This window comes from Magallana gigas, chromosome 1 (genome assembly GCF_963853765.1).
Source record: "Magallana gigas chromosome 1, xbMagGiga1.1, whole genome shotgun sequence".
Lineage (NCBI taxonomy): Eukaryota > Metazoa > Mollusca > Bivalvia > Ostreida > Ostreidae > Magallana > Magallana gigas.
Window position 1 is genome coordinate 25,823,043 of NC_088853.1, and position 23,084 is coordinate 25,846,126.

The 23,084-nt window shown below is 33.3% G+C and overlaps 2 protein-coding genes and 1 long non-coding RNA gene across 5 annotated transcripts in view; 1 reads left to right on the top strand and 2 right to left on the bottom strand.

Annotated features, from left to right (window-relative positions):
* Positions 1-23,084, top strand: part of LOC136276662 (uncharacterized) — a 41,260-nt gene that overhangs the window by 2,830 nt on the left and 15,346 nt on the right. The window lies entirely within an intron of this gene.
* Positions 10,607-23,084, bottom strand: part of LOC105329356 (uncharacterized) — a 26,197-nt gene continuing 13,719 nt past the window's right edge. The window contains exons 2-6 of one of the 3 annotated variants that reach the window (XM_066089260.1): positions 17,023-17,187; positions 15,024-15,181; positions 13,734-13,823; positions 12,953-13,021; positions 10,607-12,640 (exon numbers count right to left, since the gene is read on the bottom strand). In XM_066089260.1, the coding sequence (XP_065945332.1) occupies positions 10,832-12,475 (1,644 nt within the window). In that variant the 5' untranslated portion in view covers positions 12,476-12,640; positions 12,953-13,021; positions 13,734-13,823; positions 15,024-15,181; positions 17,023-17,187 and the 3' untranslated portion in view covers positions 10,607-10,831. The remainder of the gene's footprint in view (positions 12,641-12,952; positions 13,022-13,733; positions 13,824-15,023; positions 15,182-17,022; positions 17,188-23,084) is intronic. The other 2 variants (XM_034460082.2, XM_066089264.1) reach the window with 2 other exon arrangements.
* The window catches only part of LOC117688715 (uncharacterized), an 11,316-nt gene continuing 6,243 nt past the window's right edge, over positions 18,012-23,084 (bottom strand). The window contains exons 2-4 of the mRNA XM_066089269.1: positions 19,918-20,352; positions 19,552-19,767; positions 18,012-19,436 (exon numbers count right to left, since the gene is read on the bottom strand). Coding sequence (XP_065945341.1) covers positions 19,191-19,436; positions 19,552-19,767; positions 19,918-20,352 — 897 coding nt within the window. The 3' untranslated portion in view covers positions 18,012-19,190. The remainder of the gene's footprint in view (positions 19,437-19,551; positions 19,768-19,917; positions 20,353-23,084) is intronic.

A 23,084-nucleotide genomic window follows, 5' to 3' on the forward strand; every position in this document is an offset into this window, starting at 1 on the left:
ATTACCATTAACATCAAAATATCTGCCTTTGTCAAATAAAAAATAACCATTATCTGACAAAACTCGGAAATTGGGCATACAAAATAAAACTATAATAACACTGACAAAAAGGTTTTTGTTTTTCTTAATTTGAACATTTGATGCCTTTTAGCAATAACTTTATACATGTGTGTACAACAGAAAAAAAAATCTTAAGGCAGAAGTTTGAGAAATGTAAAAATAGTGCTTTATTGATAAAAAATTGTAACTTTTCGAGCAAAAAAATGTTAAGAGTTGACATACTGTGAAAAGACGCCCTAATCAAGCGGTGTTTACGTGTCAGATTTTTTAAAATTTTTAAAAATATAATTATTTTAGTCGAAATTCATGATAAATTTTCATTTACAAATCTCGGGCAGAAGAATTTGATCCAGTCTAGTTAAATACGGAATGTTATGATGCTCTTTGTTGCAGTCAAGCCACCCATTTAAACTCATCATACTGAGCTTTGATGATGAAAAAAGGCCCGGATACAGGAACATATTAATTTTTTCTGTCTTAAACAATGATTGGCTTGCTCGGTATCATTGTTGGTCTTTGTTTTACGCGGTTCTGAAGTTAATTGTACTAAGTCATATGCGTTTTCCACTTATTTGGTAATCCTGATCCAGGTCAGTAAGATGTTTACTGGGATTCAATTTTTGCAACGAAAACAGCTTTTAATTCTGATTTAAGCTTATCTAAGCCAAACACGACTACTTTTCAAAAACCACTGGTCAATGTTAAACCAAACTTAGAACTAAGCATCCTTTTTCCAAAGAATTTTTTTTATTGTTAAAATAAAGGGAACAATCCTTTCTGAAAGGCAGATTATTGCGAAACCGAGAAAATTGGGTTCGTGTCTGAAAAAAACAATCTTCTCATGATCCACTGTACCAGAAACGCCAATAATAACATCAACATTAGTAAATATTCTAAATTGATAAAATCCTGACCCCCACCCGACTAATGCTACAGTGCTACAATTTGTGAAATTATAATGAAGTATTCTAAGATAGTAAAAATTCTAAATTATAAAAAACGGGACCTACGGACAAATGATTATGCACCAAGAGGGTTTTCAAAAGTTAACATAAATTGTATATCGGTAAGATGTTCAAAATCCCTTTTAACTGAGGTCTCATAACCTTGTAAAATTATTACTTACTAAAGTTGTTTTTCCTTTTAAATCAAAAGTGACCTCAGTACAAACCTGAAGTATACGACGGGTTTCCTCAGTACTGACCTGAGGGTCATTCTTGGTTTTCTCAGTACCTTCCTTGTAAACCTCAGGGCCACCCAGAGTTTTTTAACGTGCCTGTTAAGGTTTCCTTGTTTTTTGTTTTGTTGTTATTTTCAAAAACAGCAGTGTTAAACTAGGGAAAATATTATGTCCCTTATAATGAGAATAATCAAGGCATAGCTCATCAATTGTATATATCCATCAAAGATAATTTATTTTCGGCGAAAATAAGTATTTCTTAGTACACATAATGGTTGATAACCTATCTAAAGCATTTCTTGGTATATAAAGAAGCAGCAAGGACGGTTTATATTTAATGCAAATAATTCAATATTTATACAATACACAAAACGTTTAAAAACTATCTTAAGCATTTCCATTTGAGTATAAAGAATTATAAAGGATAGTGGATATTTGATGCAAATCAACTAGTATGAATAAATTTTCTAAAGCATTTCCCTTAAGTTTTAATAATCGCGCATGTTTGAATCGAACAACAAGCTCAAAAATAGATTTTTATTCTAAATTAGACAGGAGCATGCATCTGTTGAATATTGTCATATTTGGAAATTTTATAATCAGATAGTTAAAAAGTAGAAGATAAAGTATGTGCACAGAATGGTCTCAAATCACAGAATTAATCCAAATGTGAACGTGTTGCTTATTTAATACAGCTGATTGAATTTCATCTGGTTTTAATCTGAATTATGCAATGTTATAACATTCATTGATTTATGTAACAACGTCCAGTTTCATCGACACAAACCCTATTGCATTGGCGGTGGTCGGATGTTTATCTCGCAAAATAGAAGGTAAAATTATCAATCGAATTCAAAACATGATTTCAATTTCTGTTGATGAGTTTTATTTTTTTTTTAATACACATGCATTTGCATAAAGCGACTCCTTTTTTAATTGCTTGTAAACATGCGATATGAATTAAAGTTTTCAAGATTTTTTATTAGTTTCCTACCGGTTTCACTGGAGGGGAAACGTTTTCCTCTGCGTCCGTCAGTCCTTCCGTCCGTCTGTCTGTACCACTTCAGTTATCCACACTTTTTTTTCTTAATGCATGCGAGATTTATTATGAAACTTGCTTAACAGCTTTAAAATGTCAAACTACCGATCAAGTTTACACTTTTGGAGCGTCTGATTGACACATTTTCTAGAAAATATTTTTTTTTATTTGTGAGGATGTGTGATTATGCATCCCGATGAACTTACATAAATCAACAGAACAAGTTTAAAATTTTTAACAAAATATTTAATAACAAAATAAAATAAAAATTAAACAGAAAATTCAAAAAGAACCAACCAAACAAACAGAAATTTACAAATGAAATAATTGAATGAAGAAAAGACTATTTAGTCAGCCCGATTCCGGCGCACGTGGTATTGAAGAACCCTCAGGTAAACACGTGGTTACAGTCAGGTATAGGTATATCGGCAACCACCAGAACTAAGTTGAAGTAGAAAGTTCACATGCTGCACGGGTCTGTCGAGGCTGCATTAGACGAAAGTTTTCTTTGGTAATGTAAATGACCCATGGCCTGGTCCACGCTGATTGGAAGTTTCTTTCAATAAACTCAATATGCAGAATATAAGTTTTCAAATGACACAAATTATATAAATATAAAACTTTCACAATGTTATGTTAAAGCATGTATCTGCATTGACGATAATAAATTGGTAAAACTGCGAGGATCACCCTCAGATATATATTCATAAGTAGTTTTAGAGATGTGTCGAAAGGGCCGCCGTAGTTCACTCACTCACTGTAGAATAGCGGTCTCTATAAAATATCCAATGAAAATGGAAACGGCTACTCATAAATACAGGAGCCGGAAATTTGTCAGCACCCCGAGAACCCTCCTTCCCTGACAGGTATTGACGTTTTGTAGGGACAGGAAATTTAACAGCAAAACAAGGCAAAAGAGACCCTGATAAAAATGAACAAAAAGAAAAACACACTACCGAAAAACTATTCAAACACGTGTAGTTAAAACGTACAAAAATGGGTTGTTTAAATACCTGATGTTTTTCTAACACAGGCCCTTGAGCTTTAGACGGGATGACAACCAAGTCTATCTGCTGATGTTCCCGGGTACAACCCGTCCATACTTTTACCAACTATTTAAGTTATCAACGAGGGGCTCCCCACATGATTGATATGTTACCACGGTAACCAAGGGTCAAAGTATTAAAACAAGGGGTTCTCCAAAGGATAAACCGGAAGGGTGAACCAAGGGGAATTATTATTATACACACAGAATTTTAGTTTGTTACAATGTTTCATCTTTTTAATTGTCGGGTTCGTTATCAGGTTCGGTGGTATCGAATAAACGGAGCCAGTTTATAGTCAGTGATAATATTGTGCGTTACTTGTACAATTCTTTTTATCATTTCTAACAAATAAATTAGTACTTTCAAGTAGTGTCAAGCATTGTGTTGTAAATTTAATCAGAAGGTTCTCTTTTTCGGTATTATTACAATCGAGTTTGGTTGTTTAACATTTAGCATGATTGGGGGTACAGAAGACGGTAAAATGATATTTTGCATAACAGTGCATTGTTTTCACATTGTTAGAATGCTGTATCTGCAGTAGCTTTTCATACACTTTACATGTGAAATATATGCCAAAAGATATGTTTCTGAAATTAAATGTGTTTCATAAATACAAAACAAATCGATATTTGTCCAAAAAAGTAACTTATGTAACCTTGCACTGTTTATTTTAATCGAAACTTCGACATATACAGGACAATATTTATATAATAGTGTTGTGTTGTGCATGTACTATGCCTAAATAGTAGTCAGGGTTTGATACATAGTGCACGAGCCGGAGGCGAGTGCACTATGTATCAAACCCTGACTTCTATTTAGGCATAGTACATGCACAACACAACACTATTGTTATTTTTATGCCGACTGTTGAATATACTGACGTGCTATGCTATCAGTAGCTGTGACGTTCGAGTGTTGACAAGTCGCTAAAAATAATCACTTGAAAAGCAAGCGTTTGTTGTTGGGTTTTTTTCAAATTAATCAATTGATTTGATTCTTTATTTAATCAACAAGTTGTTGTACAATAAAAAGTCAACACAGGTTTATGTTCTTTTCAAGATATGAGAGACGTTTGGCCTTACCGAGAAAACTCGAAATGTTTAGCAGACGAAATCTCATTGAATTTTTTTCTTGTATATTCTTTATCAAGCGTCATTTAAAAAAGCGTTTTTGTGATTCTCATCTAGAATTTCTTTGAAAAATGTTGAATCAATTTGTTAAAAATTTTTATAAGAAACTTAAACTTTTAAATTACCGCCAATAATGAAGTGTTTTTGGAAAAATGAATAATTTTAATTGCTTGATGTCAGTCGTGTATATCTACGTTTTATATCTATAAATACCGATAGATATAATAACGGCGAACATAGCATAGAGGTAACGTGTTGGGCTTCAAGCTGGAATGATTTTAGCGTCGTGAGTTCGAATCCCGCTCTCGGCGCTTGAAAGATTTTCGTTGAAAATGTTTGCCGTGCTCTATTTTGGCATAGTATGCTTACGCTATATAAATCCTTTGATATTATGCGAAAATAGATGAGTATTGAATATATAGTGACAAACTGACAGAAGGCATAATAATATTCAATTAAACACATGTTTATCCTTTCATTTACTGAGGAAACCTATTGGTAATCGGCTGATCATTTCGGCGATAGATGTTAGACGATGGGAAAATTTACAATTTCTACATGATTCGTCACATAATTGTTAGTTTAAATTTAACATGTTTAAAAAGTAAAAGTATTACCTCTTGAAAGCGAGCTGACACTACTTATTTTGGTGTGCTCAGTTATTGTCGTCATTTGCATCCACAAAATCATGTTAAACGTAAAAAGTACATACATGCTTTCTTTGGTTTATATATTTAAACTTGTACAAGTCGAATTGTTCGTCGATTGACTTTTTTTGCTTTAAAATGTTTAGAACTGTAAAATAAAGCAAATCTTTAAAAAAAAAAAAAAAAAGCTGCATTATGTAGCCTAACACTTTACACAGTAGCGACATTATAATGAATGAATCATTAAATGTACTGCGCATTAACTTCGCCGTCATGTTAATATACCCCATTTATAGTTATTTTTCTGACAAAAGGTTATAGTTGTATAAGTAGCGGTATGTTAACTTTCGTTTTGCAAAATTACTCTGAAATTTATACTTATTTATACAATTTGATGTTATGCTATGGTGTGCGATTATAATGATGCTATGAGATTTCAATGCAATGCTTTGAGATTTGTGTGCTATATTATATTAGAAATTGAAATGAAGGGTTTAATGATATGGTATGCTATAAGATTTAAACATAACTGCCTCCATACACGGAAGAGTTCCGCACATTGATAAGAAGCCAAAGCTTACCACTAATATGCAATGTGAATAAATATTCTGTCAAATAAAAACATTTCATACCCAGTTCAAATTATATTGTATGCTATGCTATGGTATTATATGACGAATGCGATTCTATGAGATTATATGCAATGGTAAGAGATTCCAATGCTATGGTTTGAGATTCCAATGATATACTATGAGATTTCAATGCAATGGTCTACGATGTAAAAGATATGCTTAAACTGACAGTACTCTCAAAGTTAGAGACTTGAATTGCAAAATTTTACCTCTTGTCTATAGTCGTAGTTTTTCAAAATATTCATATTAAAAGTACCTTATGTCTCCCTGTAACAGTTATTGAAGTTGAAAGTTTCTGTATTTTTACAAAACACTTACGAAATTAATGTGTATTTATATACTGAAGTTCAGAAGATAAAAAACTTGCATGTAAGCAACCAGGATATGACTTACTGATTTGGAGCTGATCCAAGTTGTTAACGTTATTATTAAGGTCATGCCTTATACATCAGAAGTTGTTTGTTTTTGATTTGTTAATTCTCTTGTTGTTGCCTATAGGATATCAATGTATATATAATAAAACTCGTTTATTGCGAAGTCCTGGGGACTAATGGATGAACTTCGTTATATCCGTAAATCGTTTTATCCGTATAACGAATTTGTAATAATAGCTACAACGATTTCACTATATACTTGTTTTCTTTAACAAGACTTTAATTTTTGTTAATTGAGGCTTAAAATAAAAATTTATTACTTTGATACAAGTAATGGGATCGCGATCAGACACTTGTGAGGAAAACAAGAGTGCCCGGGATCGGCCAGACGAAACTGAAGGAAATTCACAAAGACCTTATTCAGATGTGGCAAATGGAAAACGATGAACTGACTTGTGGTGAGATGCGAGAGAAACTGAAGGACAGTGTTGGTTTAGACGTGTCACCTGCGCTTATCTCGAAAGTGAGGAAAGACCTAGGATGGCAAGCCAAAACTGGAAATAGGACATGTCAGCTCATTAGTAGGAAAAACGTGAGGGTATGTAAATGTTCGCCGGTATTTCATATGATGTTACATGTATACAAGTATTCCTGTAATGTGTGCGGGTGCGAATTCTTTAATTTATGAAATGCACACGTGTGTTTGCAGTATATGAAACTTTAATGTAAAAATTCCTGTGTATTCAATTTGTTAGTTTGTAAATTATAGTTGTTCACTAATCAAAGAAGATTAGAATTTTGATCAACAACTGCTTTTATTAGGTCAAGTACAATCACCAGATTTAGCAACTTTACACAGCTTCATTTACCATGTTTACCTACCTGAAATGCTGTGGGTTTATTTAGCCACCTTTTAGAGATTAAATTGCTTTTTAGTTAGTTTAACAGACAAATAATTGTAAGGAAACTGTTAACCAATATTTGTACATGTACCGTGTAGCTTTAGCAAAAACAGTCAAAACATGCTGATCTTGAGCAGTTTTAAGCAAAATATGCATTTCAATCTATTGTTTGGGTAACAACTACGGTAACTGTATGACACTTGTGTGCAATGAGCCATGGTTTAGTGTGATAACTTCACATTGTGTTGATCGAATGATTACCAATCAATCATTTTGTTACTGGTAACCAGAACTGTACTTCTTCGTTATTCCATTTAGATGTAGCTGTTTGGTAACACGTAGACTGTTATACATAGCCTCAAAACTTTCAGAACTTTCGGCCACACCAACTTAATTTCTGACATCCAATGAAAAAAGTATGAGCGGGCGAGCGATTATACATGTATAATAAAATTATTTTTAATTGTAATGAAAATTTGTAGGCAGTACATTGTGCGGACAGTTATATTTTTCCAGCTTGTTTCTGATTTATATATTAAAACTATTTAAAATATGAGAAATAAATCAAAAATAGAAGAGGAAGTTTATGAACGCACAGGGTCTGATTAAGAAGAAAATGTGGCCTTAACAGCAATTTCGTGAAATAGCATTATTTTCAATAATGATCTTTTCGTGACTGGTTTTCAGATGACAGTTCTAAGTTGAAAGTTACTGCTGCACCTAAGTGTGACTCTTTTGTACGAATGCCCATTTAAGAAAAAAGTATGATTGGGTAACTAAATAAACTTACTTAAGGTAGGTAAATAAAGATATGTAGGTAATGCAAGCTATGTAGCTAAATAAAGTGATTGTACATGACCTATTAATTATGTTGTTTTTACATATTCAAATGTTAGTTTGATTTACATTAATTTCTAATCCTGCATTTTACCAACAGGAGAGATTGCAGTGGTGTTTGAAAGCTGTTGAAGACAAAGAAGACTTCAAGAATGTGATATTCACCGATGAAACAACAGTAGAAATGTGCTCAGCCGGGAGACTCCACTTTTTTCAAAAATCCTCGGAGATACAGAAGAAAACATCTAGAAGGAGTCATCCTAAACATGCTTACAAGGTAAAAAAAATTTCAGTGTTGCAAATATGCTTGTCAAAAAAAGTTTGGGTCATTTTTTAGAAAAACCAGTTTTGATGTAATCAAGTCACACTGAAGAGATTTATGAAACGTCATGTATGCATGTTTAATTGTTATATACATGTATATATTTGTAAATGATTTAATCTATTGTAAAGCTGTAACAGATATAAATATTTATAAAACTGCATTTATTAAACAAAATGATTAATATTGTAAATTATATCCATTAAGGTACACGTTTGGGGAGGTATTTCCTACGAAGGGAGAACAGACATATGCATGTTTACAGGGACAATGGATTCTGTCATATACCAAGGGATAATAGAAAAGAACCTAATCCCTTTTGCAGAGCAGAAATTTCCAAATGGATTTAGAATCTATCAGGTAATTCAATTTTACAAAACAATTGCAAATGTCTTTAATGTAAAACCATTTAGTACTTGTATAATTTCTCTTCTTGATTTCACAACACTATTATGAAAAAAATTATTTTTATGCCATATATTTTAGGATAATGACAGCAAACATGTGTCCAAGTCAACAAAGGAGTGGATGCAACAGAAGAATCTCTTGGACAAGATCATGAAAACACCAGCTTCGTCACCAGATATTAACCCAATTGAAAACGTGTGGGCAGCTATGAAACTATATCTCACAAAGACTGTGAAACCAAAGAAGAAGGAAGAACTTGTTGCTGGGATCAGAGATTTCTGGAATGGCCTTTCCGCTGATGGCTGCCAGAAATTCATCGACCATATTCACAAGGTGATCCCAGCAGTTGTTTTGAACAGTGGGGAACAGTCAGGGTATTAGATGTGCTGTTCTTCATATGATTATGAACTTGAGTGAACATGTCCATCAGGAGAGGATTCTTTGTTTTGATAAAGACACTGCAGGCATATTGAATTAATGTGTACAATATTCAAATTCTTTTGTATGTATTGAGCTGATGATATCACCATGCAATGTCTAACCTTTCATATATATTCTTCTCTTATAGTATGTACATATAAAAATGCTTACGTTATTTGATTTTGAGTTTTCTTTCTTTTTTAAGTTTTTTCTTAAATGTGGCTGCTCAAAGTTATTTCTGTGTTTAGCGTCTACTTCAAAATACTAAACCTAAACGGGGGATGTTTATACATATATTAAGGTCAGACACAACTTTAATGTCTTCCATTTTTTAAAAAATGATTCTATCTCCGCAATATGAAGATTTTCACTAAGTAAAATTGTAAAAACATTTTATTTTACATGATTCTTTTCCATTTGAATTTTTAACATTAATGTAAAATATGTACCATGGCTCAATTTGTATGCAATTATTTGCGTTTTCTATGTGATTAAAAGAAAAATTCAAAATAGTCATCCATAGCTTGGTAATGAACCCTGAACTTTTTGGCTTAAACCATGTTTATATACACATAAATAAGGAAGAGATTTTCATAATGATTATAAATTATTCCATTGATACAAATACAGCAAGTTTTCAAGATTCAAGGCCACCGCATTAATTTAATTTTTTTTGTCAACTTTAATGATTTGCTCATTACATCTACATTTCTACAGATTGCAGTATTTAAGCTGCAAACCAAAAATTCAAACTTGAAAAGGGATTTGTAGGAGTGACAGAACATAGAATTATCTTTGAACAGCCTCATGGTAATTTCATGCCACATTTAATGAAAGATGTCTCTGTGCCCTCTTGAAGCGGTTACCATTAATGAAGTTCACAGCATTAATATTGATAACACATCTCTTAAGGTTCCTCACTACACCTTGAAATAGTTTCTCATACATGTATCAGCAAAAAATTACTTGATTATGATAGAAATCATGATGGATAAGAAGTATATTTATCAAATAGGCGAAAAAATGTGCAATTTTAGATAAAAATGGTATTTTCAAAAATTTCATTTAGTAAGCATAAACAAAAGCCCCAGGTGGATTCGAACTCATGACCTGCGGTTCACAAGCCTGATACTTTAACCACTGAGCTATGACGATACACATCTGAATTGATTGATACAGTTAGTTTAACAAAACATTTAAATCGCCATCTTGTGACGTAGTGTCTAAAAAAGTACAAGTCTTGGTGTAGTGAAGTACCTTAACATGCTTAATGAGATTTCAATTTTCCTCCTAACCCACAAAATAAATACTAAATGTAACTTGAGAGAAACCAAGCAACCTTTGTTTTACAAAATACTGTATTCTTAACAGATTATACATGTATGATCATGCATCAGATGGGTTATTCATTTAATACAGGTATTTCTCAATTCATCATTTGTGAATATCATTTGTCACCCTAATTGTTCTGAATGGCAAGAGTTTTCTCTCAGAGGACTTGTTAGATATCAAACTTACACCCGGAACTTGATAAGTCTAATTTCTAACATATTAAATGAGGTTGATAAATTCATAGCTAATATGCATTGAAGAACAAGAGAAATGCTGGAAGAGAATTTATTATGACTGTCAACAGATTCAAAATGTTATCCTTATAACTGTGATTTAATTGCATAAATGTAATGACATTTAAAATCATTATATCATAGGCATCTAAAGTCATAAATACATGTGTATCATCATGTTCATCACAAGTGTACATTTTAAAAAAAACATGTATAATACATTTGGTGAAATGTAATTTGTTTTTTTACACTTTTCACAAATCCATGAACTACTTGAATGCCATTCCTCTAATTCCTGAGTTCAAAGCAATCACTGCCCGCTTGAAGTCATCAATGTTCGACGAACAGTATTCTGCAAACGCATGTTGAAGAGCATGTTTTCGTCTAGGCGAAATCCCAGACCTCCCTTTCCTTCCAGAATAATTCTTTCCTTCCAGCTCTTCCTCCTTGAAAATTCTTCTTGCTGTGTTCAACAAAAAGTTTCCATCAGAACAAGAACGATCTTTGATTTCCATTAGTACATCTGGGCAAACAAGAATCTCGTAGTTTCCAGGCTCGACATCCTCACTGCTTCTTATATAAGTTGTAATGGCATTAGCCTTGCAAGGACTTGGAAATCGTTTCATTCGCTGCAGTCGAGGCTTATTCATCTGGTTGGCAAACCTACTTTCCAATGATGGGGCAACATTTTCTTCATTTTCCTCAACTAACACAAGTTCGGCAATTGTTTCACACACAGGTGGTGGCAACTCATCATTTGAGGCATCCATCAACAAAACTCTAGGTTCTTCTCTGGAAGTTGTTTCAAAAGATGTCACTGGTGTTGAGGTGCCAACCATGCTTGAGGTTATGAACATGCTTGGGGTGCTGCCAATCAAGGTGTTGCCCAATGAGTTGTTACCTGTCAAAAGGGTGTTGGTAGTCGAGGTCTTGCCTGACATTTGGATGCTGCCCATCGAGTTATCTGTTGAAAGGGTGCGGCCTGTCGAGTTGCCTGTGGATGGAGTGCTGCTCATCGAGTTGTCTGTTGAAAGGGTGCGGCTTGTCAAGTTGCCTGTGGATGGAGTGCTGCTCATCGAGTTGTCTGTTGAAAGGGTGCGGCTTGTCAAGTTGTCTGTGGATGGAGTGCTGCCCATCGAGTTGTCTGTTAAAAGGGTGCGGCCTGTCGAGTTGCCTGTGGATGGAGTGCTGCTCATTGAGTTGTCTGTTGAAAGGGTTCGGCCAGTCGAGTTGTCTGTGGATGGAGTGCTGCCCATCGAGTTGTCTGTTGAAAGGGCGCGGCCTGTCGAGTTGTCTGTGGATGGAGTGCTGCCCATCGAGTTGTCTGTTGAAAGGGTGCGGCCAGTCAAGTTGCCTGTGGATAGAGTGCTGCCCCTCAGTGTCTTGCTTGTGGTCTGGGTGTTGCTCGTTGAATTGTTGCCTGTGGTGCTGTCAATCGAGTTCTTGCTAGTGGTTGATGCCCTCAAAGTGGTCAGGATGTTGCCTGTCTTTGTAGTCCGGCCTGTCGTCAAGTTGTTACGGGTGGTTGAAGTTTCACAGGTGTTGTCCAGGATCGAAGTGTTGAAAGGAATTTTAGCAGCAGAAGTGTCATGTGCAGTAGTGCTCATAACACTGGTGGTAAGAATATTGTTCAAGGCCTTGGTCACTTTAGAAGGTGGTGTAGATTCAGGTTCAATAACAAAGCTTGATGTATTCAGATCAATGGTTACACAGGTCTCCTGCTTTTTCACAAATGTGGTCAATATTTCTAGAAGACTGTCCACTTTCTTCTCCAGGGCTTTTTGAGAAGACTTGATGTCCTTGAGCTGTGTCTGAACGGATGTCTGAGAATGGTGGGTTCCATTGCAGTCTTTGCACAGTGATGCTATATCCTCCTCACTCTGAACAATAACGATGTCATCAGTCATTGTCATGGTGCTGATTAAGTTCTTTTGTGCAGATTCTACTTGGTTAAGGATGATGTCCACTTGATCTGATGTTAAGTCCTCGAACGAACAGGGCTGTCTTTTTGGACTAGAATGACCTTCATAGTCCCCTGATCCTTCATACAGAATGGTGACTGAACGTCCATTTGTGCCCTAAAGAAGTTGGGAAAAAAAATTAATTAAGTTTTAAACAATGATAAAGTTAGGCCTTTTGGCCTATTTGTTTACCCCAACAGGAGTGAAACTTCACATTTAATAAAAAATAACTGTCAAACATTAATGACTTATGTTATATATTCCTGTTTAAATTTATCTTTTTTTTAAAGTCTCATTTTTCTTAATTCAAATGTAAGTAACTTGTAATGAGTATGATTTAAAATAAATATTTCAATTTTTATAGCAATTTTAATAAATTTATAATTTCTGCAAAATTACAAAACTTCCCAGTTTTATTTAAATGTGTACCTCAATGTGCTTTCTCTGTGTCTCTTGGGGTCTTTGCTGTGCCTGCTGTTGTGTTGAAGGGGTACTTGTCTGAAAGAATAATGTAACTATCACAAAAAGTGTCAAATTTTATGTTTGTAACCCCTTAACAATTTAATCAAAACTAGACTTGTTTAACAGCTCCACTACTAAAAACAAGATCTAAAAACATCCCAAAGGGGTCATCTGAGAGTGACCTTTCAATAATAAAAGCCTAAATAGCTCGATTGCTTTAACTCTTACACCTGTAATGTTCAGTTTTCTATCTATTGCTAATTAAAGTTTTTGCCAAAAACTAAGAATTAACACATAAACTTTTTGATGACTCTGTTTGCCACACAAGACATCTCATAGATTAAATTTCATCTGCAAAAAGTAAACAAATGTCCAAACTACCACTGAAGATTTTAAGAAGTGACCTCATTGGCAATTTATAAGGCAACTATGAGATGAGTACACAATATATTGTAAGAATTAGTATTAATGGCATACAGTACCATAAAGGAGCTTTTCTACAAGTCTAACTTTGATAGATAGTAAACATTTTCATAATTGTTATTACATTGATGTCTTAATTGCCAGTAAATAAAAACAAAAGAAAAATTGTCAATGTGACAGCAAACTGGAATTCTATTGGTATGAACTGAGTATCTTTAGAAAATATTCATTGACAAAATGTTTTAACTCTTTTAAAAGTATTGTGAGTGGAATGGGTGGTTGCATTTTCAACATGCCAAAAAAAAATACATAAATATTTATTTACCTTTTGTGGCTGTTTCTTTGAAGTGGTTTTCCTGCAATTAGGGTTTGCTCTTGTCCTTAGATGAGACGTATCTGGACTGAATATAGCCTCCTACAATTTGAGTAACAGTTTGTAAACAATGCCTGTTTATTTATATTTGACATAAAATATTTCAACACAGTTGGAATTATACCAATTAAGATTAATGCAACCAATTTAAATTTAATGATGTATAAATCTCTTAGAAGATGATTTGATCATGTTACCAGTAAACGTTTCAGTCTTTCTATATTTCAATTAAATTTTGACTGCAAAATACCTTATGTATTATCTGACACTTTTTTATTTGAATGTCAATAATACACAAGTAAGGAAACACCAGCACAATTTCTTGTTCGTCTGACATCCGCAAGAAATTAAATAATAAAATTATAATTTTTTGTAGCCAAAAATTTTAAGCGGTTTATAAATAAATTTGTGCGCACTATTATATTTTTTCTTCTTGTTTCTGATGTATTAATTAACACTATTTAAATATGAAAACGGAGCCGAAATACAACGGAAAACAGCGCAGAATTTCATGGATGCTGGAAATAATTGATAATATTATTTGTGCAGTTTTATTCAATTACAAGTGTGCAGGGTCTGACAAACAAGAAATTATATTGCTGTGTTCTAAATAGCATGCAATTTGAGAACAGATTTATGACATGAGTTACGGTTTCATTAATAATAGTTGATTCTGAGTTTTGAGCCAATCAACGATTGGAAAAAATAACAAAAAAGTAATGAAATGATATTCTTGAGGGTGAATACCGGTAATGGAAAACAGGTTAATGCATGGTTTTCATTTAACCTAAGTAAACCATCTACTTATGCAACCTCTCGAGAAGCTACATGACAAAATATGAGTGACAAGGATTTTTATAACTTTTGTGATTTTCAGTCAAACAAATAGTTCTTATTATAAAACTGTAAAAAGGTAAATGGTTATATATGGCTTTTATCATGTGCAAAGAAATTGAGAATGTTAAAGCTGAACACAGCTCATAAACAGGCACTGTCTCAGATTTTGTGGACCTATTTCTTAATTCATCTGCTTTTCCTGTTTGAAATGCATTGATCAGTAAATTTGATGTAAGCATTAACATCCCTCGCCAAAAAGTCATAAAAAACTGAATATTGAACTGTTAAATGTAAGAAGTATTCATCTTATATGGGGTTGTAGAGATAGTTGTGATAAAAGAGATAAATGACAGACAATGCCTTTAATGAGTAGTGTTCAGCTTTAAGCAGAGTTTTTATAAATACCTCATCCTCATCTGAATTATCAGAGTCGTGTATATCCAGGTAACCACCATATTTCCCTCTTCTTGTCAATTCCCGTGCATCTCTAACTGCAGCAATAGCTTTGGCTCGGGTCGATCTGTCCCACTGGTTGTCTTTGGCATGCAGATGGTGGTCTTCATCTGTTTATATAAAATAGGAAAAATGAATTAAAAAATCATCAGGTAGCTTTTAATAATTCTTTTATAAAGATCACAATTAAAGACAGTTGCATATTTAGCAATTATTTACATGTCTGATGCACATGAATCAATTTATTTTGCTCATCTGCAGCCCATCTTCAAAAGGAGTAATAATTTCAATTGTTAAATTTTTTTTAACTTTCAGGGAATTTAATGATGTTACTAGTTACTATCACTGATATGTCCCTTTAAAGCTATTATTATTATTGACCTAAGTTCAATGAGGTTTTTTTCCTTTTAAGGTGGCTCGATCACTATACCTTGAAATATTTTCTCAAATCAGCAGAAAATTACTTGATTCTGATAGATATCATAATGGATAAGAAGTATTTAAGTCCGAAATAGGCAAAAAATGTTCAATTTGGAATGAAAAATTACAATTTCGAAAATTGAAGTTCAGTAAACATGAACAAAAGGTCCAGGCGGATTTGAACTCATGATCTGCGGTTCAGAAGCCCAATACTTCAGCCACTGAGCTACGACGGTATACAACCAAATTGAACGATATACACAGTTTAATAAAATATTTAATTCGCCATCTTGTGACGTATTGTCTTAAATAGTATAAGTCTGGCTGTAGTAAAGTACCTTAGTTAAATCAATTTACAGTCTATACTGCTAAAGTGGTCACCTCTATTAACCAGTCACCTTTTGTACGCAGTCATATTTTATTTTCTTCCAAAAAAATCTTATGTGATTGCCCTCTACAGAGAAAATGAATGGAAACTGTAAATAATTGGAATTTTTTGTTGTTGAAAAAATTGCACAATCGTTCCCAAAAATGAACTTGACCTAGATCTTAATTATTATGTTAAATATGTTTTCCAAATTTCATATTTCAATATGTGCAACCTCTGTGAAGAAATCGAACAGAAAGTGCAAACAACTGGAATTATTCTAAGTCTATTCTAAGGCATAACGCAACATAAGACATAAAATCAATTTTTATATTTTCATTTCAGCCCGCCCCTCTGAAAATGGCCCGCCCCTAATTATTTCATTTTATTTTGAAAAAAGAAATTGACAATGTGTGAAAAAAAAACCTGAAAAAAGAGTTGTGCTCATTGTACAAAAAATTCATAAGGATACAAATGTCTTCATACATTTTAAAACAGTTAAGTCAAAATAAAATGGAATTTAAAGATTACAAATGGGTTTATAAACATTATAAACATTAGCAATGACAACTTATTAACAAGCTTATTTTTAGAACATGAACAGTGATAAAGGTGTTTTTAAAAAAATAAATAACATCCGCCCATCTGCACCATATTTTTTGCAAATCAGGATGAGAATCTAAATATTAATTTTATATTGCCTAATAATAAAGTAATTTCAGTGTACATGTATGTGACAGTGTATATTCTTTAAAAAAGCTGGCTTATCTGCTAGAATGAATTGCGATTTATTGCTTAGCAATTATTCAATCAATTGCCTCCCCTAATTAAAACCAAATCATGTAAATCTCTATGATGAACTTCAGAATCCTATTCATTGCAAAAAGATTTTTTATCAATTCAATTTTTCTCACATATCGTACTCATTTGATCCTCTGAAACCTAATTCATTAATGCGACAAACATTTAATGACACATAGCTTAAAATACTGCCCCTTAAAAATGTGTACCAGTAGTTGTATACTACATGTTCATTTACACATACAAGTAATTCATGAATCAATTCAGTACATTTACACATGCAAGTACCGGTAATTCATGTATGAACACGTTTTGTAGATTTTCAAATTTAACATGTAACAGTGCAGTTTATTATACACTTACATCCAAAGCCAAGAATCTCTACTTCATGAAGTCTCCCATCAAACGACAGCTTGAACTTGCTCCCAACTTTTCTGTCTTCTTTCCCAACCAGTCGTTTTGATTCGATGATGGCAGTGCATCCATCCCAATCGAAGAGGACAAGAGCCCACTTTTTGGATGCTTCATCTAAGTAAAAATGAAATCAAAGGCCTGAAGGGCCTGAGAGTCGACTCGCATTTGATTGTCAACAATGGAATGGGCAAAGTACAAAGATAAAGAATATTGTGTGTCTTCTTAAGTTTCAGGGCATTGCAGATATGATGCATGAACGTTTGAATATGCATGAAAAGAGAAATTTAGTTTTTGAACCAAAAGCTCTACACTGCACATAAATGGATACCATTACACATGTATATAAAGCCTTCAATTTTTTTGTACACCCAATTGCACCTAAAAGTTGAATTCACTCTTGGTATTACGTTTTGCGCCATTATTTGTTTTATGCGTATATTCTGTTTGTAAATAATGCATTCATCTGGTCATTTGATGTTAGCATTCTTCTAGCTTTGAAAAACATGTAAAATTTGATAATGACACAGCGATGCAGCAAGATGTACGTCCGCATGGGTGAAACATCTATATCGAAATACTTTAAAATGTAAAGGGTTGTATAAATATCAGCAGACAAAGATATATACATGGGGGACAATCCTCATTACGAGTCATGTTCAGCTTTAATGTCTTTCCATCCTGTAAAATGACATTATTACGTATAGGATATTCAATTTAGCATTAATTTCAATACACTGGACGTGTTTTCAAAAATACCTGTTAGTGACCCTTTCTTGAAAAAAATAAATATTGTTTGACTATCGTCTTTTCAACTATCAGTTTTCAATACTAATCAATCTTTTTTCTGCAATGCCTTAACAGAACCAGTCATTTCATTCACAGTTGGGAAAAAAATTGCCCCTTTGTCAACCATATTCAATTAAATGAATGGAAATCAGTAAGAGATATGAACAGTTTTATTCATAAAATGCAAGAAATACAGTATAATCTGTCAGTTATGAAACGTTTCACCATTTTCATATAAGCCATTAAATAAAAATTGACTTATAAACAGCATGCATATTGTCTAATAAATCAATCAGTGGCGAATGGACAAAGTAGGAAGTTATGCATGCGAAGTCGATAATCAATGGTGCTATAAGAGACAGTCCACTTATACTATATTCCCTACTTCAATCAGAACAATGGAATAATGAAATCTGCTACAATACTCAAAACAACTACACTTAAAAAAGAAAAATTACATGGTTATGACTAGATTTCATGAGAAATTCTTTCTTGACTAGCTTACATTGCAGGAGTATTTATTGTTTATTAAAAAAAAACCCTTGTTTCATGTCAAAGTCTTTAAAATCAAATATAATTTTTTTTCACTTAGTCTAAAAAGAAACAGCATATGCATGCATCAACTTGCTCGAAAAGAATAAAGATAGCACCTGCTCCAAATAATTAGTTCTACAATTACTGAACGTTGAAAACGTTTGTCAATTGTGTATATCAAACATCACTTGATTTCTCACAAGTTTTTTAAAGTAGAAAAGACATGACAAAACTCTTTTCAGTACGATCAAAATAAAAAAACTCAAATACACACATCCGTGCAAAAGCTGGAAGTGAAAATTTTACATATACAACACTTTATGGTAAGAGAGATTACTGTGCAAGAAAACATATTGCTCAAAATTACAAGTTAATAGTGTAACTTGACAGGAAAACTAACACTAAAATCTTACAGCTACATTACATGCAAAATGAAATGTTTTCAACTTTTGCCTTGAGCACAAAAGAGAGGTAAACTTGTTACTTGGCTTTCAGCTGCCTTGCATCTTAATTCAAAAAGAAAAGCATTCATAGAGAAGAGCTAAAAGGATATTCCTTTTAATCAAACTTTAAAGTCAGATTATGTTGCATACTTGTCACATTAACTAAAAGACTGATGTAAATTAAAATGCTTGAAAAAAAGCAATATTTCAGAAACACTTCTGAATTTTTTAAAAGAAAAATTGCAAAATTCAAAAATCCAATGAACACAATTTAAGGCCTGATTGAATCATCCAGAGCTTATATAATGCCTAAACTCATTGTACGTTTGGGATCTTAGCCAGAAGACTGAGAGTTTAAAGAGAAATCTGTGTAATTTCGTCATGTTGGACTGTTATGGATGCCTTCATTGGTAGTTTATTTATCAAGGCCTCTTCAATTTCGTTTTCTTCACAATTAAGGAATGTGGCGATCTTGTTCAAGGAAATTCTGTAAGCTGGATAGGCTTCCCCATCGTCAATGATAAGACTGAGGCTGTTTTCCTCCATGTTAAAAGCCATGATGTTTTCTGTGAGCTTTAGCTGACTTGGAGCCTCCACCGTCTGACAAATAAAGAAAATATTAGAACAAGTTCTTCCCAAACACATGCATGATTTTTTAAATACATATGAAAACATTTTAAAAAAAAAAAGAAAAAAAAAAGTGATGTTATTATACCTCAACTTCTGTCCTTCCAGTTGTTGAGACAGACTTCTCGTTGTTGTACGTCTGTACAACAACATCAGTGATTTTCAAGTGTTGGCCTATACCCACTTCTTTTTCGGCAAACTCTCTCCAAAGTGACACTTTGCACTTGCCCGTCCCATCCTTTAAGGTTATAGATTTGACTTTAACATCTCTTCCTCTAACTGATACAGTTCTTGCGATTTCTTCCTACAAAACATATACAGCTACTAAGGCAGTGTTTAAAAGAGGTTTTAAAAAAATGCTAATTGCTATTGTAAAATGCAATCATTTACATTAAGCATGGATGTTCAATTATGTTACACAGCGGTCATGCTATCTAGTTACTATTATACTTACAGCAACAACTTGTCCACGGACAGACAGCATCGACTTAACTGGTGACTTGTCTATCTCTTTCAGAGTAACCTCTGCAGAGGCTGGAGGGTTAGCCATAACTTGTGCAGCATTTTCAATTTCTGATGGAACTGTTATGGGTCCAATTCTGGACACTCTGGATTTGGATGTTATTGTAATGGAGTTGTCAGCCTTAATAATTGTGTTAAATAGCATGGCAGATTTTCCTTGTTCTAAATCTTTCACTTTTGTTAAATCATACAGTGTACATTTCGCAGCCATGGTAGTATCTGCAATTCCTAGAATCAAATATTTCTTTTCTTCTCCATCTGCATTAACATATTCCTTTTGTCGTGAAATGGCACAAATCTTCACACTTATTGGTGGCACATATGGACCTTCACGCTTCATTTTAAATAACGCTTGTAATGTTGGCATCTGAAATCAATAAAAAAATTGTTTTTGAGTGCATGCACCAATTTGATCATTTAAACTAATTGAAACTTAATTTTCTTTAGAAAAAAATAATCAACCTCTGTACCATCTAGTAAAATGCAATTGAAAATTTTTATTAATGGGATTAATCATTAAATAAGATCAATGTGAAAGATTTATATAAATGGGCTTATGGTCCGAGTAATATGATTCCAAAGTGCCTACGTCAGATATATATTCAGGGTTAATGTTAGTATAAATTTGGTCCAGTAAAGTACCATAGTCTGTAGTGTTTTCCTGTACAAGCTGTCTCAATGAATATTTTTGAGTTAAATAATCTACAAATGATTTATCATTATTCAGATTTCTATTGAAATCCCCCATGATAATTATAGAACCTTCAAAATTCCCACACTTATGAAACAATTCTTCAAAGATTTTTTTAAAAGTCTGCAGGGTTGAATTTTTTGGAGGACAGTAAAGGAAACACAAACATATAGGATTATCATTGTAAACAATATTCCCACAGACTACTTCTACTCCAAAATTTGACAGACTTTCGAAAGACATTGTAGGTTTGTGGTAAACGGCTATTCCATGATATGGTCTTTCTTCAGCATTACAGCCTTTACCATCACATCGAAACAATTCATAACCAGAGATTTTATATGATGCTGAACTTTCACATTTCTTTAAACGTGTTTCAGACAATCCCAATATATCTGCATCTTTTAAAATGAAATCACTTTTAAGATCAACAAAGTGCTTGTGTAAGGACCGTGTATTGTGATATACAATCTTAAAACCTCTCATTTCGCACAGCAAAGGGATTGAAAAATTTAGTTGTGCATGATTTCGCAGTCTGCACATTTCCTCTTCAACTGCGCTAGAGACTTTGATGTTTCCTTCGGAAAAATCAAGTAAGTATAGGGAGGACAGATTCTGTACTCTACTTAAGCCTACATAGTACATGTGTTCTATTTTTGGGGGGCCTAAATGAATAACAGCACTTGAAAGTGTACAACCTTGGGCTTTATGAATAGTTTTTGCAGAAGCCAATGTAAGTGGAAATTGTCTTCTGGTAATTTGGAAAGAGTTATAATAGTTATACTGAAATTTTCTTGTAATTTCAAGAATAGGTGTCCAAGAAAATGAAATAGAATCATTGTACAAGTGTGAATATTGCTTTCGACATTTGTTTCCAATATCATCACTGTTAAACAATACCCAAACAATACTACATCTCTCAAATCCTTCAACCCGGAAGTCTAATTTTTTAATAGTGCAAGGTGTTCCATTTGTTAGCCCATCTCTTATATCAATATTAATGCATAATTCAGCAGGTAAGTCCTCAGCAAGATGTAGATATTTTGATAATCCTTTTGTTTTTGATGCATCTAATGGTATTTTTGACAATATTTTAATTTTCATTTGTGGTGACATTTCCCCAGAAATTGAATCAATGGCTTCTACAATAGTCTTTTTGCTAGGATCTGATTCATCAAAAACTTGTCCATTGTAAAGTGCTACCTGTTTTTTCTTTGTAAATAAATGAGGTAATTTCACTGTGCTTTCATTGTCGCAAGCTATCACTCTTTCTTTCAGAAGTTCAATATCATCAAGTACCTGATTTCCTTCTCTAAGTCTGTTTAACAACTGTGCAAATCTGAGATCATCTTTTTGCCTCATTATTTCAGTCAGTTCAAAAAATGAAAACAAATCTTTCCACAAATTAGGACCTAAAATTTCAAGTTCACAACCAGTATTATACCCTGTGGCAAAAACCCATGAATCCATTACTGGTTTCAACTGAAATAAATCTCCAAAAGCTATTACCGATACTCCTCCAAACGGTTCAGTACTACCCATTATTTCCTGCAGTCTTAGATTAATGAAATTGAACATTCTTTTCCCAACCATAGATATTTCATCAATAAATACCATTTTCAAATATTTGTATTTTGTCTGGTATGAACACAATTGCTGCATATCTAATGGTTTGAATTTAAATCCTTGATCAGCAGGAATATTAAAAGCAGAATGAACAGTTAGTCCCCCTACATTGTAAGCTGCTTTTCCAGTTGGAGCACAGACCAAAACTTGACAATTATCTGGGTTTTCACCAGGTTTATGAGAATAAAACTTTAGTAAAGCCTGATAAAGAGCTTTCAATAGAACACTTTTTCCTACTCCTGCTCCTCCAGACAAGAAGTTATAGATAGGTTGATTTTTAGTTTTAATATAATGAAGAACATGGTTAAAATATTCCTTTTGTTTTTTATTTAAAGACTGAATTATCTTCCTATATTCATCATCCAACATTTCCCCTGAAAGTTGCTCATCATTCCCAGATAATTGTTTTCTTCCAATGCCAAAATCTACTCCTAAATCATAATTATGTTCAACATTAGGACCTGGGTTAAAACAACCAAATTCCACTGAATTTTGTGCTCCTTCAAACATATCCTGATCATCATTATGTTGGAGCTCTGTAACAAGAAGACTGTCCTCATAGTCTGCCAGTACTTCTGATTCAAAATGAGAGATATTTACAGTATCTGAATGAACAAATTTTTCTCTTATTTGCTCAATGACACCTTCACATGCATGGTACCTTTCTTTGTAAGAAAAACAGTCTTGAATGATAGCAGTTTCCTTTCTCCATGGAATATAAAGCATGATTAATTCACGATAATAATTTTCCTGATCATGATCTTTATTAAATCCTACCGAAT